The sequence below is a fragment of the Oncorhynchus kisutch genome, linkage group LG19, assembly GCF_002021735.2.
Source record: "Oncorhynchus kisutch isolate 150728-3 linkage group LG19, Okis_V2, whole genome shotgun sequence".
Lineage (NCBI taxonomy): Eukaryota > Metazoa > Chordata > Actinopteri > Salmoniformes > Salmonidae > Oncorhynchus > Oncorhynchus kisutch.
In genome coordinates, this window is record NC_034192.2 from 42,326,655 (window position 1) to 42,352,125 (window position 25,471).

The 25,471-nt window shown below is 42.3% G+C and overlaps 1 protein-coding gene across 6 annotated transcripts in view; it reads left to right on the forward strand.

The window, feature by feature from the left end:
• Positions 1–1,869: 1,869 nt before the first annotated feature.
• Positions 1,870–25,471, forward strand: part of LOC109864847 (glutamate receptor 2) — a 56,931-nt gene continuing 33,329 nt past the window's right edge. For all 6 annotated transcript variants that reach the window (XM_020452846.2, XM_020452841.2, XM_020452844.2 and 3 more), the window contains exons 1-2: positions 1,870–2,279; positions 2,468–2,608. In XM_020452846.2, the coding sequence (XP_020308435.1) occupies positions 2,195–2,279; positions 2,468–2,608 (226 nt within the window). In that variant the 5' untranslated portion in view covers positions 1,870–2,194. The remainder of the gene's footprint in view (positions 2,280–2,467; positions 2,609–25,471) is intronic.

Sequence of the window (25,471 nt, forward strand, 5' to 3'; positions counted from 1 at the left end):
TTCCCACAGCCTTTTTAAGTTTACTCAAAGTGTTACCTAAACTTAACATTTTTAGTTAGCCCAAACATAGCTCCAAATGTAGAAAACTTTTTTTTTAATTCAGTCAATATAAAATGATGTGTTTGCTCAACTTGTCTTATGTTCATTCAACTAGAAAGTATTATGGTGGCGTCTTAACTCAAAAAGGCTGTTGAACTGGTTACACACACGGTGCTTTTAACAGAAATGTTTTCAATGTACATATTTTACACATATGATTACATTGTGCATGTTCAATTATGCAGTCATTATGTCCTCACCTGGGATTTGCACACAATCTCAGCTCTGTTAAAAGTACACAATAGTAAATATATTGTATGTATTACAGTGATTAAAAAGTAACATGAAAACAGAGTAACATGCCCCATCAACTTTAGACAACTATACAGAAAAACCCTGCAATTGCTGAAATATTTCTGTCAAATTAACGAGTTGAGAATAGTCAGATGAACTGATAAATGACAGACATTGTGGCATAGCAGGAAAATCAGAATGCTGTGAACCAAAAGGTTGTGAGTTTAAATCCCAGGTGAGAACATGTTGAATTATAATTACTGTATAAATTAACATGCACAATGTAATCATGTCTGTCAACCTGTGAGAAATATGTAAATTGAAAACATTGTAAGCACTGTGCGTGTGCGTAACCAGTTGCACCGACTTTTTTAGTTAAGATGCCCAAATAATAATTTATAGTTAAATGAACATATAAGACAAGTTGAGCAAACACATCATTTTATGTTGACTGAATTTTTGCTAAGTGTGGGCCCAACTAAACATTTTAAGTTCAGGTAACAATTTAACCGAAAAGTTGAGTAAACAAAATAATAATAATTAGCTGATCACAAATACATGCACGCACGTATGCACACCCACACGCATATACACACACGTATGTACACAAACACCCACACTTGACAAGATTGCCTTGACGAGCTACAAATGAACTGCCTCTAAATGTATGCCTGTACAAGCTGACAATGGGGATGATGAGAAAGCAGTAGGCCTATGTTACAATGAGTCTGACATGACAAAAGTATATGCTGTTACAGGTATACAGTACCTCATGATAATTAGGACTACATAAATGGGGATGGACTCAGGATATTCAACCACTCTTGAAAAAAAATATGAACACATCTGGATGAAGGACCACATTGGTTTACTAGACATTTTCTTCCAACAGTGGTTAGAGCAAGTTTATTTTTCATTCCTTATATTTTGGGTAGACTGTGAACGACAGTATTGTTTTTCTTTTGGATAAGCTAGATAATCTTGTTAAGTTCATCAAGTGCAATTTAAATGTCTCAGAGATATAGACAACAATGCATGAATGTTTCAAGCCTATGAAGCAGGCATTGGTCAATAGCTGACACAGCTACATGCTTTTGAGCATGGCACCCACTACCCATGGATGAACTAAGGTGCCACTCTCAAACCGGCATGGCATTTGTTTGCTTATCCACATGCTGTAATGTTATAGTGACTGTGAGTCTGATTATCAGAAGGGCACACATAGGTTTATTCAATATGTAATTCATGTTAGTATTTGCTAAGTTGTTAGTGCAGAGTGATACAGCGAAGGGCTAACCCCACAATAATGACTTGTTTAACACGAAGACGCCTGGAGATGATGAGATTGCCCTTATGGTCTGCCATGAATCTTAGCAGGTTTAAAAAGTCAAGGCCACATATTTAGTCTCCTATTATACGCTCAACAAACTAACATGTACAAACACTAATGAGCCCTGGACGTCGCGAGGAAGTGGATTGCGCGCTCGGCTCCTCTCGTGTCTTTACGCATCTCATTAACATTCGTCGCTTGTTCGTGATGCTGAAACGATCTCCAGCGCACGGAGCAGAGACTAGAAGTGTTCCTGTTTGTTAAAGGAGGTGTCGACGACTGGCAGGAGGACAGCGCGAGAAAGAGGAGCGGAAGAGACAGTTAATATACAATTCCTTCACTGTTGGACCTGGAAAAAGGGAGCAAGAGCCCTAATTTTCTATACAAAAACCACCTGCAGAAGAAAATAGTCACCAGTGAATTTTCCCTGACAGCAAGTCTTCAATATGTGTCGGATCTAACATAGACCATTATTGTGTAAACAAGGAATATCTCCGTTCTTGGGTGGATGTGGGCACATTTGTTGTGGAAATGCCTAAGCTTATGAATTCATCGGTTTTCTTTCTACCAGTTTTATGTGGTTTGGCGCTTGGTGGCTCTCAAAGTGTACAAATTGGTATGTATCAATCAAATAAGTTAATTGAAATTATATATCATTGGACATAGGTCCAGCAAGTAGGCTAGTGATTGTGCCAATGCATTATGAAAGGTGGTCATGAAAATATATAAAATAAATTAACAATACAACATATTGGAATAGTATATGCACAAGTATATTGAGATGTCCAATTGTTTCTATTACAGGTGGACTCTTTCCAAGGGGTGCTGATCAGGAGTACAGTGCATTTCGGATAGGAATGGTTCAATTCAGCACACCCGAATTCAGATTGACGCCCCATATTGACAATCTGGAAGTAGCGAACAGTTTTGCTGTCACCAATTGTTGTAAGTAACAACTGTAACCTATTTCAAGTCTCTTTACATAAAATGCACATCATTTTCATTCCCCTTCAAAGATATCAATAGAAACACAGCGAAACTATCAATTGATATATTAAATTACATTGAAACGGTGCATGCGTAATTTGTGTGCGCTTATTTTAGTTCGTGAAACCATATCTGTTTATGGAAAGACATAGAAAAGTAGGCTGTTTGTGTTTGTATAATAAGATCATTGGTAATCGTCGATTCTACGAGAAATGACAAGGTAATGTTGGTTTCCACAGTAACAGTCAGTCACAGTGATGACTCCCATGCCACAGGCGCGCGTAATGTAATGCATGATAAGCACTGGGGAATAATATCCATCGTCGTTTTGTTCATATTTTAATCAAATTCAACATATTTTTATTATCTTTTGTGAAATATTTTCACAATTTGCAATAGCTTATCATCTCAATGAAAGACCTGACTGAGGTCAAAAGGCATCAAGCCTGTTAATGGAAAATTCATGGTCTTGGAAGACCCATAAAGACCTGAGTGCAGGCCTTTATGGTTCCACATTTAATAGTCTATGTGCATTTATTATCCTTATTTCGTCATTACCTTGATAAGGAAACTGATCTATATCCGGTATACATTAGATGTAGTTCTGTGGAAGAGAAAGAAAGAAAGTGTAAGAATGAAATTATACAAATAATTGCTTCCCTTCGGGCAGAAATATGATATAGGTTATTGCATAGCCTACTTCCAGTGTTTGTGGATTAGAATCTTGCCTAACACATTCGTTATGTTATTAGGTTCTTGAGCGCAATTTCTATATCTACTTTGGGAACAATCAACTGCAACAATATATATTTTAAAACTGACAGTATTTGATGGTTTATTTTAGAAATAATAGGTTCGATTTGATCTGTGCACTGAGCTATTAATGAGCGCGCGCTCTATAGATGGGCTACCAATTTCATCTAGCTGTTGCCAAGCGACAGTTCGTTTTGAAAAACGTCTCGGAGGTATATCAAAATTATATTTTAAATAGTAGGTGCATTGATTATCTATATAGATTCCACACTTTTCATATAAAAGCATGTTGCATTAAAGCTCCTCATTGCATCGCGCGACAGATGCCTGATAATGCTGGATTGATAGAACAGTGATGACATGTCAATCACAGCTTGGGTTCTATCTAAGTAACACCATGAATACCCATGATTGTGATGTCAGAGATGTTCTTAAATAGTAGATTGCTTCATTCCCTTACTAGTCTACTGTAAGTACGAAGCAGATGGATTCATTGTAACTTACAGATTTGCCTCACTTATTAAACACATATGCCATTTAAAAGCTTTTCCGGTCAGGAAGATTATTTCTATGCTCTTCAGAAGGGAAAAAGCTGAAAGCATGTTGATTGGACATACCGTAGCCTTTTAGTCATATGTGTTCTTATCATTTATTTGAACATATAGGGACAATAGATATGTGATAACCGTGTCTGTAGTCAACAAATCGGTCAATGGACCAATTCAAACTCAAGTAAACCACTGGTCAAAAACACTCATTAATAATTGGCAGTACTTTTGGCAATACAATACATACATATATTTATATTTGTTTATTTTTTATGTATGGGGATATACTGCATATTACTAGAGAGCGAGAAGCTCTTCTCAAGGTTTTGACTGTATGCTTTTAAACCAGTAGATGGCACTATACATTACAAGGCATTACAGGACTTCCCTTTGTATTTAAAACATACATTTTCAGCTGAGAAAGCACAATAAAAACTGGGCACAGAGACATTTATAGGAGCCCTATTAAAATTACATAGATCAATTTGCTATTCATTAGGTGAGACTTAGGTCCTGACAATGTAACCAGTAAATGGGGCATTTTTCATGCAAAGAAAGAATGATATCACTGGGATGAAAGACACTCTGATTAGCTAAATCACCAAGCTGTATTGAGGGCATAAGCTTCCCTTACAGGTTGAGGGCATAAGCTTGCCTTACAGGTTGAGGGCATACGCTTCCCTTACAGATTGAGGGCATAAGCTTCCCTTACAGGTTGAGGGCATAAGCTTCCCTTACAGGTTGAGGGCATACGCTTCCCTTACAGGTTGAGGGCATAAACTTCCCTTACAGGTTGAGGGCATAAGCTTCCCTTACAGGTTGAGGGCATAAAGTTCCCTTACAGGTTGAGGGCATAAGCTTCCCTTACAGGTTGAGGGCATAAGCTTCCCTTACAGGTTGAGGGCATAAGCTTCCCTTAAAGATTGAGGGCATAAGCTTCCCTTATAGGTTGAGGGCATAAGCTTCCCTTACAGATTGAGGGCATAAGCCTCCCCTACAGGCTGAGGGCATAAGCTTCCCTTACAGTATGCCTTGTGGGATAAGATCATTCATAATCTGATTAAGTGGATTGACATTTTCTCAAAGACATTTTTGTAAAGGTTATGCAGTAAGTCCGAGAATAATTCCATTACTGGGATATTGTTGTCTATGCTTCAATGGTGACCATAAGAAAAACAAGAACGTGTACAAATGTACTGAATAAATTATTTTTGGGCCAGTGGTACTTCTACCATGTATCAAAGCTATGGCAGGAGAGATGCCATATTGTGCCATCAAGAGTACATCTGGTACATTCTAGATCTGCTGCCAACTCTAGGAGAGTAGATAGAGGCTGCCACTGTGTGTATGTGTGTGTGTGTGTGTGTGTGTGTGTGCATGCGTGTGTTCCTGCGTGTGTGCATGCATGTGTTCATGCGTGTGTGTGCCTGTGTGCATGCCTGCATGTGCCTTTGTGCATACGTGTGTCTATGCACACTATTGTGTCTTGATGATTTTCCACTGACCAATTTCAAAACAATGAACACTCCCTCTCTGGGGTCTCATGGAAGAGATATAAAGTCTCTTGTAAGAAACAGATGATTTAACACATCAAAAGTCCCTTATTTACATGGTTAACATAGTCTCTCTAGACATCTGCATTGCCTCCCACAATTTTCAAATGCCTAGGGTCTCGTTTTCAAGATTATGGTTGACTTGCCATGCTGTAATTTCCTGCATTCATCTGCAATCTGACTTCGTTATGATGTAGTATTCATGCTGTTTACACTTTTCACAAATTACCAAAAATCAGATGTATGCAGAAAGCATTTTCATTAAAACCATATCCCACTATTAAAGAGAACACTGTGAAATGTTTAATATGCTAGGAAGTTGGACCGGTCAGAAATCGAGGTTAGGCAGGACTCTGTGGACGTTAGCCTGCCCTGAACACGCTCCTTAACCAAGCCGCTTCCTAAATTGCTCCCTATTTCCTATATAGTGCACCAGAGCCCTATGGGCCCTGGTCAAAAGTAGTGCACTACATAGGGAATAGGGTGCCATTTGGCACACACCCCCCTCTCATTTAACAATCCTCCATTCACATATACAGTGCCTTGCGAAAGTATTCGGCCCCCTTGAACTTTGCGACCTTTTGCCACATTTCAGGCTTCAAACATAAAGATATAAAACTGTATTTTTTAGTGAAGAATCTACAACAATTGGGACACAATCATGAAGTGGAACGACATTTATTGGATATTTCAAACTTTTTTAACAAATCAAAAACTGAAAAATTGGGCGTGCAAAATTATTCAGCCCCCTTAAGTTAATACTTTATAGCGCCACCTTTTGCTGCGATTACAGCTGTAAGTCGCTTGGGGTATGTCTCTATCAATTTTGCACATCGAGAGACTGAAATCTTTTCCCATTCCTCCTTGCAAAACAGCTCGAGCTCAGTGAGGTTGGATGGAGAGCATTTGTGAACAGCAGTTTTCAGTTCTTTCCACAGATTCTCGATTGGATTCAGGTCTGGACTTTGACTTGGCCATTCTAACACCTGGATATGTTTATTTTTGAACCATTCCATTGTAGATTTTGCTTTATGTTTTGGATCATTGTCTTGTTAGAGGACAAATCTCCGTCCCAGTCTCAGGTCTTTTGCAGACTCCATCAGGTTTTCTTCCAGAATGGTCCTGTATTTGGCTCCATCCATCTTCCCATCAATTTTAACCATCTTCCCTGTCCCTGCTGAAGAAAAGCAGGCCCAAACCATGATGCTGCCACCACCATGTTTGACAGTGGGGATGTTGTGTTCAGGGTGATGAGCTGTGTTGCTTTTACGCCAAACATAACATTTTGCATTGTTGCCAAAAAGTTCAATTTTGTTTTCATCTGACCAGAGCACCTTCTTCCACATGTTTGGTGTGTCTCCCAGGTGGCTTGTGGCAAACTTTAAACGACACTTTTTATGGATATCTTTAAGAAATGGCTTTCTTCTTGCCACTCTTCCATAAAGGCCAGATTTGTGCAATATACGACTGATTGTTGTCCTATGGACAGAGTCTCCCACCTCAGCTGTAGATCTCTGCAGTTCATCCAGAGTGATCATGGGCCTCTTGGCTGCATCTCTGATCAGTCTTCTCCTTGTATGAACTGAAAGTTTAGAGGGACGGCCAGGTCTTGGTAGATTTGCAGTGGTCTGATACTCCTTCCATTTCAATATTATCGCTTGCACAGTGCTCCTTGGGATGTTTAAAGCTTGGCAAATCTTTTTGTATCCAAATCCGGCTTTAAACTTCTTCACAACAGTATCTCGGACCTGCCTGGTGTGTTCCTTGTTCTTCATGATGCTCTCTGCGCTTTTAACGGACCTCTGAGACTATCACAGTGCAGGTGCATTTATACGGAGACTTGATTACACACAGGTGGATTGTATTTATCATCATTAGTCATTTAGGTCAACTTTGGATCATTCAGAGATCCTCACTGAACTTCTGGAGAGAGTTTGCTGAACTGAAAGTAAAGGGGCTGAATAATTTTGCACGCCCAATTTTTCTGTTTTTGATTTGTTAAAAAAGTTTGAAATATCCAATAAATGTCGTTCCACTTCATGATTGTGTCCCACTTGTTGTTGATTCCTCACAAAAAAATACAGTTTTATATCTTTATGTTTGAAGCCTGAAATGTGGCAAAAGGTCACAAAGTTCAAGGGGGCCGAATACTTTCGCAAGGCACTGTAAGTGGCATATCTCTAAACTACAAAGAGCTGAAATATCAATTGCACACTTGTTCAAACACTCTTTTCAGGTAATATCATAAATAATAAATATTAATTGTAAAACTAAGTTATCTTCTCTTGTCTCATATGACATGGCTTAGCACGCTCACTGCCTCAAAGGTAGCTAGGTCAAGTCTCAAATAACATGGCATAGCCCGCTCACTGCCTCATATGCAGCCAGGTCAAGTCTCATATGACTTGGCTTAGCCCGCTCACTGCCTCATATGCAGCCAGGTCAAGTCTCATATGACATGGCTTAGCCTGTTCCCTGCCTCAGAGGCAGCCAGGTCAAGTCTGTCCATGTTGATGTGCTCTATATGGAGTCACTGTGCATAGATGTCACTTGTCTGTCAAAGCAAGTTAGAACAGCTAAACAATATTAAGCTTGATGTTATTGCTTTCTAGGCTGCTGCTGTATGTTCAACCAATGAGAGGACACATCCACCCCTGCCAGGTATTTGATGAGTGAGTCATCAGATTTAGAATCAGCTTCCCCTTCCCCATTTATAACCCTAACTGTTATGAGGGGAAACATAAAATGGACCCTAGATCAGCCTCTAGGGGTAACTTCATCCAATTCCTAATTCTCTGTTCAGCACCACATCAACATGTCATCCTTATCCCACTGGAGCGATCTTGATGTGTTCACTCAAATATATCTTATCTTTAATCTGATCTAGGACCTGATAAACAACACTCCTGGCTCCTACACACACCCAGTATCGTGTATCAAACTGTAGGCTACAGTATACCCAAGGGCAGAAGGCAATGTGGCGACAACTCTATTTACTCGCAGTCCCTGTTCCAATCTAGATTCTGAAGGCAGAGCACTTCTTTGCCAAGGAGAAGGACCACAAGTATGATTATGTATCAGCAGTCCTTGACATCTGAGACTCAAACTAGTATGTGGACACCCCTTAAAAAGAGTGGAACTGAGCACACAGCCATCAATCTCCACAGACAAACATTGGCAGTAGAATGACCTTACTGAAGAGCTCAGTGACTATCAACGTAGCACCGTCATAGGATGCCACCTTTCCAACAAGTCAGTTCATCAAATATCTGCCCTGCTAGAGCTGTAAGGTCTGTTATTGTGAAGTTAAAATGTCTTGGAACAACAACGGTTCAGCCGTGAAGTGGTAGGACACATGAGCTCACAGAACGGGACCGCCAAGTGCTGAAGCGCGTAATGCATAAAAATCGTTGACCTTGGGTGCAACACTCACAACTGAGTTTCAAACTGCTCCTGGAAGCAACGTCACCACAATTACTGTTTGTCGGGAGCTTCATGAAATGGGTTTCCATAGCTGAGCAGCCACACACAAGCTTAAGATCACCACGCGCAATGCCAAGCGTTGGCTGGATTGGTGTAAAACTTGCCAACATTGGACTCTGTAGCAGTGGAAACACGTTCTCTGGAGATATAGGGCTAGGCGTTCCGCTAGCGGGACAACTTCCAGTGAAACTGGAGGCCGCACAATTCAAATAAATAATCATAAAAATTATGCATATTAAACATGTAGGTACATACAAGTGTCTTATATTGGTTGAAAGCTTAAATCCTTGTTAATCTAACTGCACTATCCAATTTTCATTAGCCATTACAGCGAAAGCATGCCATGCAATTATTTGAGGACGGTGCCCCACAACAAAATATTTTTCCACCGGCACAGGTTTCATAAATTCACAAATAGCGATTAAATATTCACTTATTGAAAATCTTCCTCTGATTTGTCATCCAAAGGGTCCCAGCTATAACATGTAGTGTCATTTTGTTAGATAAAATCCTTCTTTATATCCCAAAATGTCTGTTTAGTTGGCGCCATCGATTTGAGTAATACACTTGTTCAACATGCAGAGAAAGGAATCCAAAAATCTACCGCTGAACTTTGTTAAAACAAGTCAAAATACCTTTCTATTGACTCCTCAGATACCCTAAAATGGAATCAAACTATAATATTTAATACGGAAAGAAGTATGATCAATAGGAAACCGATATTAGCAGGTCTTCCTCACGCGCCCAAACACGAATTTCCAATAGTATGTCCCAGTACTAAAAATCACACATCTTACTCATTTTGGAAGAAACAAGCCTGAAACCTTGAACATAGAGTGCTGACACCCTGTGGAAGCCAGGGGAATTGCCTACTGGGAGCTAGAATGAATTATTTCCCTATACTTTCCATTGTAATAGCATGGGCTCTTTGGCTCTTTGGATTTTCTCTTACCATATCTATTGTGTTATAGTCTCCTACATTATTTTAACATTTCACAAACCTCAAAGTGTTTTCTTTCCAATGGTACCAATTATATGCATATCCTGGCTTCAGGGCCTGAGCAACAGGCAGTTTACTTTGGGCACGTCAGTCACGTGGAAATTGAGAAAAAAGGACCCTAGCCTGAAGAAGTTTTAATCACGCTTCACCTTCTGGCAGTCCGATGAACAAATCTGGGTTTGGCGGATGTCAAGAGAATGTTACCTGTCCCAATGCATAGTACAGACTGTAATGTTTGGTGGAGGTGGAATAACGGTTGGGGTTCTTTTTCATGGTTAGGTCCCTTAGTTCCAGTGAAGGGAAATCTTAACACTACAGCATACAATTACATTGTAGACAATTCTGTGCTTCCAACTTTGTAGTAATAGTTTGGGGAACACCCTTTCCAGTTTCAGCATGACAATGCCCCCATGGACAAAGCAAGATCTAAACAGCAAAGTTTTGTTGAGATCGGTTTGGAAGAACTTGACTGGCCTGCACAAAACCCTCACCTGAACCCCATCGAACACCATTGGAATGAATTGGAATGCTGACTCCGAGGCAGGCCTAATAACCCAACATCAGTGCCGACCTCACTAATTCTCTTGTGGTTGAATGGAAGCAAATCCCTGCAGCAATGTTCCAACATCTAGCGGAAAGCCTTCACAGAAGAGTGGAGGCTGTTATAGCATCAAAAAACTCCACGTTAATGCCCATGATTTTGGTAAGAGACGTTCGATGAGCAGGTGTTCACATAAATATCTACACTTCAAAAGGGCATCGACAACACAAGGTATACACAGTGCTGGATATATTGTCCTGCCTAGACCCATTGGTAAGACGGCACAAACAAATCTGGGACGAGGCCAATATTGCCCCATTCATCACATTTGGACACAGACAAACAGGTGTGCCTATACAGATCATAAGCGCTGTTTATATTTCAATTTACAGTAATATGTAATACAGCGCATGCTGTAAGTGGGTTCAGCAACAGTATATACATGTTGCATCATAATTCTCTGTCTGGTTTAACCCCTTAATATCCACTGGTCACCATTTAGCTCAGAATTTGGAAGATTCAAACATGTTAAATGCAGTGGAATCCTCGGTACATAGCTCCATTAAAAAGGTGTGGCAATGAAGGGGTTAAATGAGTCGTGAATCCCTGTCCACAGGGAGACTTGATATCATAATATTTGTGTAGTCAATTTGATACTGGGTCAATTTGGAATGCCCAAATGATTTATTCTGTTTGTTCTAATCTAGATATTTGCAATGGTGGATGAATTCATTAGCCATACTAGATACTAAGCTCGCTACCCCTCTGATGGAGAGGAGGTTGTCTTTAATCAACAATATGATTACGATTTTAATCGGGCCGCTGTTGTAGGTTTATTTCTTATTACCTGTTCTCATAAAAAACCCTAACATCTTTGTGTGTGTGCATGTTTGTGTGTGTCAGTGTGTGTGTATGCATGTGAGAGAGAGAAAGAGAGAGAGAGAGAGTGACAGACGGTGATGGGCAGAGTAGCGAGTGGGCGATGGAGGATGGCCAGAGAGAGAGGCAGTGAGATAGAAACTCAGACAGACAAAGAGAGAGATGGAGAGAATTGTCTTATTCTCCATCCAAACAACCCATTGAACAGGCTTATGTAATGCCATGTATGAGACAGACAGGGTATCAGTATGCAGCTAAGCAGCCCAGGTCCATTAAAGGGGACAGGATGATTCATATCTATCCAAAACCACCACGAGGGGTCTAATCGATAGAGGGAGGTCTCTTCTCGTTTTTTAAGAGTAAGATCATTTTATTGGTCAATTGGACACAAGGTCCAACTGAAATTTGACTTCCACTTTTAACCCAACCCCTCCGAAAGACACATACATACATCTCTGTGTTCTGTTCTTAAGAAGGGACTGTAGATTTCCTCCATTCGAGAGACCAGAAACAGGCTGACCTGGTAGATATGTCACACAGACCATTACAATGAGCTACAGTCCGTACACACAGTTCTTTCACCAAGAGATGACATTCTCAGAGTTGACTGCCCCCACCCATACCCATCTAGTACAAGACCTAGTTCTTCTACTGTGGCTAAGCAGTGACTGGAGAGAATTGGAGAAGGAGAGAGAATGGGGGGAGTTGCATAAATTATCTGACAGATTGATTTCCACTCGGCTCTTCCCCTCACAAAGAAAGTAAAGGTAATTGTGTTCCATCCAATAAAAAACTTCTAGAACGGCTGACCTTTTAGCGAGACCTGGCTCGGTCAACTCCATTCTAAATGAACGTGGAATCAAATGGGGCTGCTATAGTTATAACGCAATCGATGTGCCCCTGTTGCACAAACACACAGCATAGTGTTGGAATTTCATTTACTCTCTTACAGTAATGACAACCTGAGGCTATTGAGACTTTCTTCTGTGTTTGGATGATGTGTTATTCTTATGATCATTGTCACGAAGCCACACCCATCCCACTGGTGTTAGAAGTTCAGAAGGAGAAAGTGTAGGCTATATAGAAGTAATGACGCTCAAATAGAAAATCATTAAACCAAACAATGAGGGTTTCTATCATCGTAATGGAGGTGTAGATTCCATCTCACATCCCAGTGTTCCAACTTGTAAACAAGGCTGCATGGGATTTATCTTAATGCGACTCCGTGTAGCCAATGGCAATGTCTGCGTTAGGTATAATGCCAGGAGCCACTTGGGTATTTGAGAGCTCAAACGCAGTTCCACCTCAGACAACGTCAAAACATCAGTTATGTGGATTTCAGGCTGAAGTGGATCTGATTGAATCGGGCCCTAAATGTTCCACTGCACAATAGCAGTGGAGGGGCATCGCTTGCTTATGATTGGTAGTCCATTGTGGTTGTATTGCTTGCTTATGATTGGTAGTCAATGGTGACTGTATTGCTTGCTTATGAGTGGTAGTCAATGGTGACTGTATTGCTTGCATATGATTGGTAGTCCATCGTGCCTGTATTGCTTATTTTGATTAGTTTTCCACCGTGCTTGTATTTTTTGTTTTTGATTGGTTGTCCATCGTATCCAATGAGGACCATCTCAATCTTGCCCTTTATCTGTATAAGGCTGTATCACACCCGGCCGTGATTGGGAGTCCCATAGGGCGGTGCTTAATTGGCCCAGTGTTGTCCGGGTTTGGCCGGGGTAGGCGGTCACTGTAAATAAGAATTTGTTATTAACTAACTTGCCTAGTTAAATAAAGGTGAAATAAAAATAAATAAATATATGTGAGTCTTGTGATGGCTGTAGGGGCCAATTCTGGTGGCAGACAGGGCATGTAAAGGCTGGGTTGAAGGCCCATGTGACAGGGCATGTAAAGGCTGGGTTGGAGGAGGCAGGGGACAGGGCATGCACAGGCTGGGTTGGAGGGCCAGGGGACAGGGCATGTAAAGGCTGGGTTGGAGGGCCAGGGGACAGGGCATGTAAAGGCTTGGTTGGAGGGCCAGGGGACAGGACATGTAAAGGCTTGGTTAGCCAGGGGACAGGGCATGTAAAGGCTTGGTTGGAGGGCCAGGGGACAGGGCATGGAAAGGCTTGGTTGGAGGGCCAGGGGACAGGGCATGTAAAGGCTTGGTTGGAGGAGGCAGGGGACAGGGCATGGAAAGGCTTGGTTGGAGGGCCAGGGGACAGGGCATGTAAAGGCTTGGTTAGCCAGGGGACAGGGCATGTACAGGCTGGGTTGGAGGGCCAGGGGACAGGGCATGTAAAGGCTTGGTTAGCCAGGGGACAGGGCATGTAAAGGCTTGGTTGGAGGGCCAGGGGACAGGACATGTAAAGGCTTGGTTGGAGGGCCAGGGGACAAGGCATGGAAAGGCTTGGTTGGAGGGCCAGGGGACAGGGCATGTAAAGGCTTGGTTGGAGGAGGAAGGGGACAGGGCATGGAAAGGCTTGGTTGGAGGGCCAGGGGACAGGGCATGTAAAGGCTTGGTTAGCCAGGGGACAGGGCATGTACAGGCTGGGTTGGAGGGCCAGGGGACAGGGCATGTAAAGGCTTGGTTAGCCAGGGGACAGTGCATGTAAAGGCTTGGTTGGAGGGCCAGGGGACAGGACATGTAAAGGCTTGGTTAGCCAGGGGACAGGGCATGTAAAGGCTTGGTTGGAGGGCCAGGGGACAGGGCATGGAAAGGCTTGGTTGGAGGGCCAGGGGACAGGGCATGTAAAGGCTTGGTTGGAGGGCCAGGGGACAGGGCATGTAAAGGCTTGGTTGGAGGGCCAAGGGACAGGGCATGTAAAGGCTTGGTTGGAGGACCAGGGGACAGGGCATGTAAAGGCTGCGTTGGAGGGCCAAGGGACAGGGCATGGAAAGGCTTAGTTGGAGGGCCTGGGGACAGGGCTTGTAAAGGCTTGGTTGGAGGAGGCAGGGGACAGGGCATGTAAAGGCTGGGTTGGAGGGCCAGGGGACAGGGCATGTAAAGGCTGGGTTGGAGGAGGCAGGGGACAGGGTATGTAAAGGCTGGGTTGGAGGGCCAGGGGACAGGGCATGTAAAGGCTGATTTGGAGGGCCAGGGGACAGGGCATGGAAAGGCTTAGTTGGAGGGCCTGGGGACAGGGCATGTAAAAGGCTTGGTTGGAGGGCCAGGGGACAGGGCATGGAAAGGCTTAGTTGGAGGGCCAGGGGACAGGGCATGGAAAGGCTTAGTTGGAGGGCCAGGGGACAGGGCATGTAAAAGGCTTGGTTGGAGGGCCAGGGGACAGGGCATGGAAAGGCTTAGTTGGAGGGCCAGGGGACAGGGCATGGAAAGGCTGAGTTGGAGGGCCAGGGGACAGCTCTGTAAGCATGCTTCTTCTCACAATTAATTCACAGTTGTTGTTTACGTTGTCCCTCAATGCAATGGAACCAGTCTGATATGCAGCAGGAAGTCCTGAAGGGTGGATGTTGCCCTTCTTCTGGGTTGTTTTAATCTGGTCCTTGAAACATTATAGTGTCAAACTATATCTGTCTGTACAAACCCAAAACATGAAATTAATGTATGGTTCGCTGTAAGTTAAAGTCAATGTGACATACTGTACTACAGTAGGAAAGGGATTCATCGAAAATCTAACACCAGAGACCGAGAAACATGTAAAACCCATTTTACAGTGTTTTAGTAGCTCATCAGCCAAGGCTGCTCCACTGTTACCATAGCAACGTGGTGCCAGACTACCTCTCCATTGGTAGACCAGTAGACATTTAATTTGTCTTTTTGTGAGGCCTACGCTCCTGAACGTTCCCCTACATTGGTGGTGTTGTTCTTCAAATTAACTAAAGCACAACTAGGGCAATGACGCTCAGTGGAGCAATCAACTTTTATTAACGATCCAGCACCGTAATAACATGTTCAGTACAGATCTATGGTAGCCATGGCGACAAAGGGATAATTGGTCTTCGGGAATTAACATATGCTTTCATTTGAGTCTAGTCGTGTGTAAGGATCTATTCTGAGCATTAGTACAGGAACATAATCTACCACAACACGTATGTATGAGTTGAATGGTTTGCCAAATTCCATGTTGTGTTGGTGTGTTTACAGCACCATAGTAATGCTACGTCATGCATGCCATGATGAAGCAATCTGAGCAGGTATCATTGAGACAAGGTGCACTGAATGGAACTCCAATCATATCCAATGAGGCTTTGGGGTTACGTTTGGTAAATCCGACAGATAGAAGTGTAACACAGGACATATAGTCTACCGATGGGATACTGTTTCTGATTCTTACAGAGCAATTTACTATAACTTGTAGCATACTAATCAACCCTGCCAAATTGTTGGACTGCAGATAGTGTCTCAAACTCAGTATGCCAGAAAACAGACTTTGCTATTCAACATTAGGGTGCAAGTGTTATTCTGTCCACAGTACACCTTTCTATATTTCCCATTGAATGTTTTTCCATTTGTGCGTGTTCCATCCTTTTTATATGCACAAATGAACAGACAATACTGAATAAGTAAGCTGGAGCTTTCACACACATTCAGCTCAAGCAAACAGGGAGTCTGTTTGGTTTCCGTGGCAACCGGGCTCTCTGTCTAGTTGGATGAAACACTCTTTCTATACAGCAGTAGTAGCTAATATAACACTATGCCAAGACATCATTAAAGAGAGTGCTGCTTGGCCAAAACCTCTGTGCTGGGGTATTTCGAGAAGTCATTATTTATGTACTTTGTATTTAGCTATGACTACACAGACAAATCTAATAGCATCCCTACCAGCTGCAGTGTTGTGGTCTTATACCTGCATGATGCATGGATTGATTGATGAGAATCAATATGTCTTTGAATATAGTATTGTCTTTTGTGGAATTAAATATTGCCTGTGTGAACAACCATAATAACCACAAAATCATTGTTTGTTCTATGTTTCATATGCACAATTTATGAAACAAATGGCTATTGTAATGTGTTTACTGAGGTTTTTACTTCTCACTTCATAATATGCGGTCAGTTTATAGTAACTGGAAGAAATCAAGGGACAACTGCTGTAAAGTAGATTTTTTATGTGACGCGATACATAGTAAACCCTCCCTCCCCCAACCAAACAACCAACCAATACGTGGGACATATGTTAATGAAACAGGGACGGGGAGTGTGGGTGGGTGTTGTCAGAGACTGAGATCTTCTGTTTTCTGTGCTGCTACAGAGCAGCTGCCGGAAGAGCCCCCGACCCCCAGACCCAAAAGAATCCCACAATGCCTCCCTCAACCTCAGTGATCCCCTCGAGCAACCTCATAGCCACACCACCACACTGCTACACCAAACAAGAGCATGATTGAGACATGTCACCATGTCACCCCCAGCCTATAGTTGGCTGAGGAGAGAAGTTCAGCTAGGTTCTACTCATCTAACCTGTATGTGGCCTCTTACCCACGCTTGCTACACTTGATTGCTGATGTGAAGTTAATTGGGATTCAGTTGTGAGAAATAAATAAATAAGGAGGATAAGATGAAAATGAGATTCTCCTGACGGGCATCAACAGTGAAGAGATCAAAGAACAGACCCCATTTGGTTTGGTAGTGTTTTTTCTCTTTTCCATATTTTTCTTCTTCTGTTTAATCTCAGGTGTAATAGCACAGATGCAAATTGTGAAAACAGGAAGTAAATAAAAAAGTACATTTTGTGTGTACTACGTCATCACAAGTGTCAGCAACAGAGATATTTTCAATGTTGTCATTCTGATGTTGACCCTCACTCTGCTTCTATACGTGATGGTAGTAGCACATTTGACATCATCACACAGGTGCCTTTCGACTGTCATAGAGACAACAGATGTCACATGCTGCCATAACAGTTTTTATTATTTTGAGAGGGAGCGAGAGAGAGAGAGAGAGAGAGAGAGAGCGAGAGAGAGAGAGAGAGAGAGAGAGAGAGAGAGTCTAGCCATTCCTGACATTTGCCAATCTGCCACGGACAAAGATAATGTGTTTGTACACCAGGATTGTACACCATTGTACAAAATACTTGATACACAGCTATGGTGTGCTCTGGTGTAATTCTGAGACTTCAATTACAACAGGGACATGCTCATGTCCAAGTCATATCCAAGTGTTTATTTGTGTGTGCATACAGTGGGGCACAAAAGTATTTAGTCAGACACCAATTGTGCAAGTTCTCCCACTTAAAAAGATGAGAGAGGCCTGTAATTTTCATAATAGGTACACTTCATCTATGACAGACAAAATGAGAAATAACAATCCAGAAAATAACATTGTAGGATTTTTTATGAATTTGTTTGCAAATTATGGTGGAAAATAAGTATTTGGTCACCTACAAACAAGCAAGATTTCTGGCTCTCACAGACCTGTAACTTCTTCTTTAAGAGGCTCCACTGTCCTCCACTCATTACCTGTATTAATGGCACCTGTTTGAACTTGTTATCAGTATAAAAGACACCTGTCCACAACCTCAAACAGTCACACTCCAAACTCCAATATGGCCAAGACCAAAGAGCTGTCAAAGGACACCAGAAACAAAATTGTAGACCTGCACCAGGCTGGGAAGACTGAATCTGCAATAGGTAAGCAGCTTGGTTTGAACAAATCAACTGTGGGAGCAATTATTAGGAAATGGAAGACATACAAGACCACTGATAATCTCCCTCAATCTGGGGCTCCACGCAAGATCTCACCCCGTGGGGTCAAAATGATCACAAGAACGGTGAGCAAAAATCCCAGTACCACATGGAGGGACATAGTGAATGACCTGCAGAGAGCTGGGACCAAAGTAACAAAGCCTACCATCAGTAACACACTCCGCCGCCAGGGAGCTTAAGCCAGTACATGTCCAGGCCCGTCTGAAGTTTGCTAGAGAGCATTTGGATGATCCAGAAGAGGATTGGGAGAATGTCATATGGTCAGATGACACCAAAATATAACTTTTTGGTAAAAACTCAAATCGTCGTGTTTGGAGGACAAAGAATGCTGAGTTGCATCCAAATAACACCATACCTAATGTGAAGCATGGGGGTGGAAACATCATGCTTTGGGGCTGTTTTTCTGCAAAGGGACCAGGACGACTAATCCGTGTAAAGGAAAGAATGAATGGGGCCATGTATCGTGAGATTTTGAGTGAAAACCTCCTTCCATCAGCAAGGGTATTGAAGATGAAACGTGGCTGGGTCTTTCAGCATGACAATGATCCCAAACACACCGCCCGGGCAACGAAGGAGTGACTCCATAAGAAGCATTTCAAGGTCCTGGAGTGGCCTAGCCAGTCTCCAGATCTCAACCCCATAGAAAATCTTTGGAGGGAGTTGAAAGTCCGTGTTGCCCAGTAACAGCCCCAAAACATCACTGCTCTAGAGGAGATCTGCATGGAGGAATGGGCCAAAATACCAGCAACAGTGTGTGAAAACCTTGTGAAGACTCACAGAAAACGTTTGACATCTGTCATTGCCAACAAAGGGTATATAACAAAGTATTGAGATAAACTTTTGTTATTGACCAAATACTTATTTTCCACCATAATTTCCAAATAAATTCATAAAAAATCCTACAATGTGATTTTCTGGATTTTTTTCTAATTTTGTAGTTGAAGTGTACCTATAATGAAAATTACAGACCTCTCTCATCTTTTTAAGTGGGAGAACTTGCACAATTGGTGGCTGACTAAATACTTTTTTGCCCCACTGTATATGTATAAGTTATGGAAGGTTGGCAGCGAGACACATTGACTCTCACAAACTTTATTTATTTACTTCCTGTTTAGGATTCAATTGGTGAGTTCCCACCATCTTTAACATAGCTTCAGGTGCTACCTTTCCTCTCAACGAGAGAAACACCATTTAAAAACAACATTGACATTTGTCACAAGACAGACTAGGCTGTGAGAAAACCCATTGATGTTCTTTCCTCAATCTAGACTAACGAAGACATCATGGTGGGCCGTTGAGGGTCTTTCTAGTAAATTCTCTCTGTGCTCTTCGGGGCTGAAATCAGAGCATGAATCAGCCTGTGCAGTAACTAGATAAGTGACACGTACTCAGGCCACTGTGGGGAACGGGTGGTGGCTTACAGCTACAGCTCACAAACAGTGACACAGTGACAAATCCACTTTTACATAAAAGATCAGTCCTCGGGCATTCTCTGCAGAGTTAGAGCAGTGTTATCTATTCTACTAGGAGTGAACGGATGATGACGGTGATGTTGATGAGTGTGTGTGTGTGCATGTGCGTATGTTATGATAATAATTGGTCTAATCAGTGCTACTTTCTTCTGGGGCTAGAACCCATCTCTTGCAATTAAAACACTTGCATTTAAAAGGCAACATTTACATATTATCTCCAAAAGAAACAACAAATGTGATTAATTTCAAAATGTAATTTTCATCAAAACATCAAACAGATGACCAAATGACCAAATTAATTTCCCTGTCCCCAAAAAAATCATACTTCATTATGCGCCCAGCTGCCGTCTATTTGAGCAAATATCACCTGTCAAGTATAATTGAGCTTGATAGAAACACAGTCCAACAGTCTGCTTCTCAAATATAGTGGCTGAAAAGGGAAAAGCAATGCTCTAAAACAGCCTGTCACAGAGCAGGAAACAAGGCCAGCAACACTCGAAACTAGCCTGTAATGGAGCAGGAAAGGAGGACAATAACACTCTAAAACAGCTTATCATGGAGCAGGAAACAAGGACAGCAACACTCTAAAACAGCATGGAAATGAGGCCAGCAACACAATAAAACAACCTGTCATGGTGCAGGAAATGAGGCCAAAAACACTCCAAAACAGCTTGTCATGGAGCAGGAAATGAGAACAACAGCACTCTATAGCAGCATGGAAATGAGGCCATTAACACACTAAAACAACCTCTCATGGAGCAGGAAACAAGGCCAAATCACTCTTAGGCAGCTTGTCATGGAGCAAGAAACGAGGACAGCAACGCTTTAAAAAAGCCTTTCATAGAGCAGGAAACGAGGCAAGAAACATTCAAAAACATCTTGTCATGGAGCAGGAAATGAGGCCAGCAACACTCTAAAACAGCCTGTCATGGAGCAGGAAACGAGGACAGAAACACACTAAAACAGCTTATTATGGAACAGGAAACGAGGCCAGCAACACTCTAAAACAGCATGGAAATGAGGCCAGGAACACACTAAAACAGCCTGCCATGGAGCAGGAAGCAAGACCAGCCACACTCTAAAATAATGTTTCATGGAGCAGGAATCGAGGACAAGAACACTTTAAAACAGATTATCACAGAGCAGGAAACAAGGCCAGCGACACTCTAAAAGAGCATGTAATGGAGCAGGAAAGGAGGACAGCAACACAATTAAAATACCTGTCATGTAGCAGGAAACAACAGAGCAGGAAGCAACATTATAAAACAGCCTGTCATGGAGCAGGAAACGAGGCCAAAACCACTCTAAAACAGCCTGTAATAGAGCAGGAAATGAGGATGGCAACACGCCGAAAACAGCCTGTCATCGAGGAAAAACGAGGCCAACAACTCTCTTAAACAACATGGAACTGAGTCCAGCAGCACACTAAAACGACCTGTCATGGAGCAGGAAACAAGGCCAGCAACACTCTAAAACAGCCTGTCATGGAGCACGAAACAAGGCTAGCAACATTATAAAACAGCCTGTCGTTGAGCAGAAAACGAGGCCAAAAACACTCTAAAACAGCCTGTCATAGAGCAGGAAACGAGGATGGCAACACACGGAAACAGCCTGTCATGGAGCAGGAGATGAGAACAGCAACACCCTAAAATAACATGGAAATGAGGCCAGCAACACACTAAAACTACCTATCATGGAGAAGGAAGCGAGGGCAAAAACATTCTGATACAGCTTGTCATTGAGCAGGTGACGAGGACAGCAACACTCTAAAACAGCCTGTCATTGGGCAAGAACTGAGGCCAGTAAGACGTTGAAACAGCTTTTCATGGAGCAGGAAACGAGGGATAAAATACTCTAAAACAGCTTGTCATGGAGCAGGAAACGATGACAGCAACACTCAAATACACCTTGTCTTTGAGCAGGAAACGAGGCCATCAACACTCTAAAACGGACTGTCATGGAGCAGGAAACGAGGACAATAACACTCTGAAACAGCTTATCGTGGAGCAGGAAACGAGGGAAAAAAACTCTAAAACAGATTGTCATGGAGCAGGAAAGGAGGACAGCAACACTCTAAATCACCCTATAATACAGCAGCAAACAAAGCCAGCAACACTAAAATAGCCTGTCATGGTGCAGGAAACGAGGACAGCAACACTCTAAAAAAGCTTGTCGCGGAGCACGGAACAAGGCCAGCAAAACTATAAAACAGCCCTTCATGGAGCAGGAATCGTGGACAGTAAAACAGCTTGTCATGGAGCCGGAAACGAGGCAAGTGTCATGACGTGGCCCTCTTTGGGTATAGCGAGTGCCTTCTCCCGCTCTCCCTCTTACACCCAGGTTCTGTTATCTCAGGTCATAAATTCCTGGAGGAGACTCTCTACCTCATGCATTATAGAGAGAGGGTTCACAGTAGAACAAAGGAACTTCTTCTACCTCACAGAACTTGAGAACTGAACAATATCCATGTTTTGGAGAATGTGTAAATGGTCGGTGAACAATTCACCTACGACCGGTCCATTTTGTCTAATATTTGTGATCTGTTTATACAAGAGTCTCCGTTATGAGATTTGCATCTAATTATTGTATAAAATGAATGAGTAAAGAATAAACTATTTGTGAATTTATGTAATGTGATTTTAAACTGTTTAATCAAAGAAAATCCAATTCCATTTTATTGTTTAACTAAGTCATTGGCTGGCCCATGAGAACAGACCTTGATCTGGCATCATGGGACAGCCCTTTCCTGCTGTTCCGAATATAACCCCCACCTGGAGAAGCCCACTGGAGACCATGCGTACCTCGATTACCGAGAGGGCTAAGGGTTGAGTAGAGACCATGCATTCCTCGGTCATCTGAGGGAGCTAGGGTTGTAACGATTGTTGAATTCCTAGCATTGGCTACACTGGTGGAAATGGTTAAACTCTGAGACTATCAATACCGACAGAATAAGAACAAATCTTCGATACTAATTACTAGTCTGCAGCTAGAATTTATGTCGACCTGGAATGCGAAGACCGACAACCGCCGAAACATCTATTCTATAAGAACATTTCTGAATGTTACTCTGAAGTATCCATCTAACCAAAGACTCCAGGGACGCAGAGAGAATTTTGAATGAACTTTGCAACAGAAAGACAGACGATTCCAACAGAGATCACGACGCGACACACTGAGCGTAAATATATATATTGATTGCAATTATTCCCGAATGAGTGAGCAAAGGATTAGCATTTCAATTATTATAATTATCAACTGTGTCGTGTCTTTTGTCTTTCACGCCATTCTCAGTCAATTTGTCTACCAAGCCGTCATATCGGTTTAGCCCACTAGGGAACATCCCCTATCATTTCCTTGTAACCATATATAATGTTGTTTGTTTATGCATTTTTGTGATTATTTAGTATGTTAGTAAATCAATTATTAAGACAATTGATGTGTGGATGATTCGTAGCAAAGACTAGGTTTGTGCAGATAACCAACAACTTTCGACTTTCGTTTGGAATGAGACTAACGTGAGGTAAAGAATGATTCATTAATTAGAAGACTAAATGGTCAGATATTAAAATATCTGAAAAGTTATATTAGGAAAATTAGAACTTTGTAATCTGAAGATTTTCCTTGGTGCCCCGACTTCCTGGTTAATTACATTTACATGGTTAGTTTAATCACGTAATAATAATTACAGAGAATTGATTTGATAAAATTAGTCTTCACTTTAATGATGCCAAAGACACGACAGAAGCCATACTCAAAAACAACCTCTGATGGAGAAGGAAATGAGGCCAGTGACACTCTGAAGCATCTTATCATGGAGAAGGAAATGAGGCCAGTGACACTCTGAAGCATCTTATCATGGAGCAGGAAATGAGGACAGCAACACTCAAAAACAACCTCTCAGGGAGCAGGAAATGAGGCCAGCGACACTCTAAAGCATCTTGTCATGGAGCAGGAAACGAGGCCAGCAACACATTGAAACAGCCTGTCAAGGAGCAGAAAAGGAGGTCAGCAACACTCAAAAACATCTTGTCATTGAGCAGGAAACGAGTCCAGTAACACGTTGAAACAGCTTCTCATGGAGCAGGAAACAAGGCCACTAATACTCTAGAACAGCTTGTCATGGAGCATAAAACGAGGACAGCAACACTCTAAAACAGCGTGTCATGTAGCAGGAAACGAGGCCAGTAACACTCCTAAACAGCATGGAAATGAGGCCAGCAACACAATAGAACAACCTTTAACTGAGCAGGAAACGTGGACAGTAACACTTTAAAACAACTTATCATGGAGCAGGAAACGAACCCAGCAACACTCTAAAATAGCTTGTCATGGTGCAGGAAACAAGGACATCAACACTCTAAAAAAGCTTGTGGTGGAGCACGAAACAAGGCCAGAAAAACTATAAAACAGCCTGTCATGGAGCAGGAAACGTGGACAGTAACACTCTAAAACAGCTTATCATGAAGCCGGAAACGAGGCAAGCAACACTCAAAAACAACCTCTCATGGAGCAGGAAATGAGGCCAGCGACACTCTAAAGCTTCTTATTTTGGAGCAGGAAACGCTGACAGCAATACTCAAAAATAACCTCTCATGGAGCAGGAAATGAGGCCAGCAACACTCTAAAGCATCTTGTCATGGAGCAGGAAACAAGGCCAGCAACACTCAAGAACAGCTTGTCATGGAGCAGGAAACGAGGAAAGCAAAAGTCTAAAATTGTCTGCCATGGAGCAAGAAACAAGGCCAGCAATACTCTCAAACAGTCTATCATGGAGCAGGAAACGAGGCCAGTAACATTCTAAAATAGAGTGTCATGGAGCAAAAAGTGAGACCAACAACACTCTAAAACAGCCTGTCATGGAGCAAGAAACGAGTACAGTAACACTCTGAAACAGCTTATCATGGAGCAGGAAACGAGGCCAGAAACATTCTAAAACAGCATGTCATGGAGCAGGAAACGAGGCCAGTAACACTCTGAAACATTCTGTCATGTAGCAGGAAATGAGGCCAGCAACACTCTAAAGCATCTTGTCATGTAGCAGGAAATGAGGCCAGCAACACTCTAAAGCATCTTGTCATGGAGCAGGAAACAAGGCCAGCAACACTCAAGAACAGCTTGTCATGGAGCAGGAAACGAGGAAAGCAAAAATCTAAAATTGTCTGTCATGGAGCAAGAAACAAGGCCAGCAACACTCTCAAACAGCCTATCATGGAGCAGGAAACGAGGCCAGTAACATTCTAAAATAGAGTGTCATGGAGCAAAAAGCGAGACCAGCAACACTCTGAAACAGCCTGTCATGGAGCAAAAAGCGAGACCATCAACACTCTAAAACAGCCTGTCATGGAGCAGGAACCGAGTACAGTAACACTCTGAAACAGCTTATCATGGAGCAGGAAACGAGGCCAGAAACATTCTAAAACAGCATGTCATGGAGCAGGAAACGAGGCCAGAAACACTCTAAAACAGCCTGTCATGTAGCAGGAGACGAGGCCAGCAACACTCTAATACAGCATGTCATGGAGGAAGAAACGAGGCCAGAAACACTCTAAAACAGCCTGTCATGTAGCAGGAGACGAGGCCAGCAACACTCTAAAACAGCATGTCATGGAGGAGGAAACGAGGCCAGAAACACTCTAAAACAGCCTGTCATGTTGCAGGAGACGAGGTCAGCAACACTCTAAAACAGCCTGTCACGGAACAGGAAACGAGGCCAGTTAAATACACTCAGAGATCTCTACAGGGCCTTGAGAAAGTAATCATACTGTACCCCTTGACTATTGCAAATTTTGTTTTGTTAAAGCCTGAATTATAAATGGATTACATTTTTTTTAAAGCTCACCCATCTAAACACAATACCCCATAATTACAAAAGGAAAACATGTTGTTAGAAATTTTAGCAAATTCATTGAAAATGAAATACAGAAATATCTCA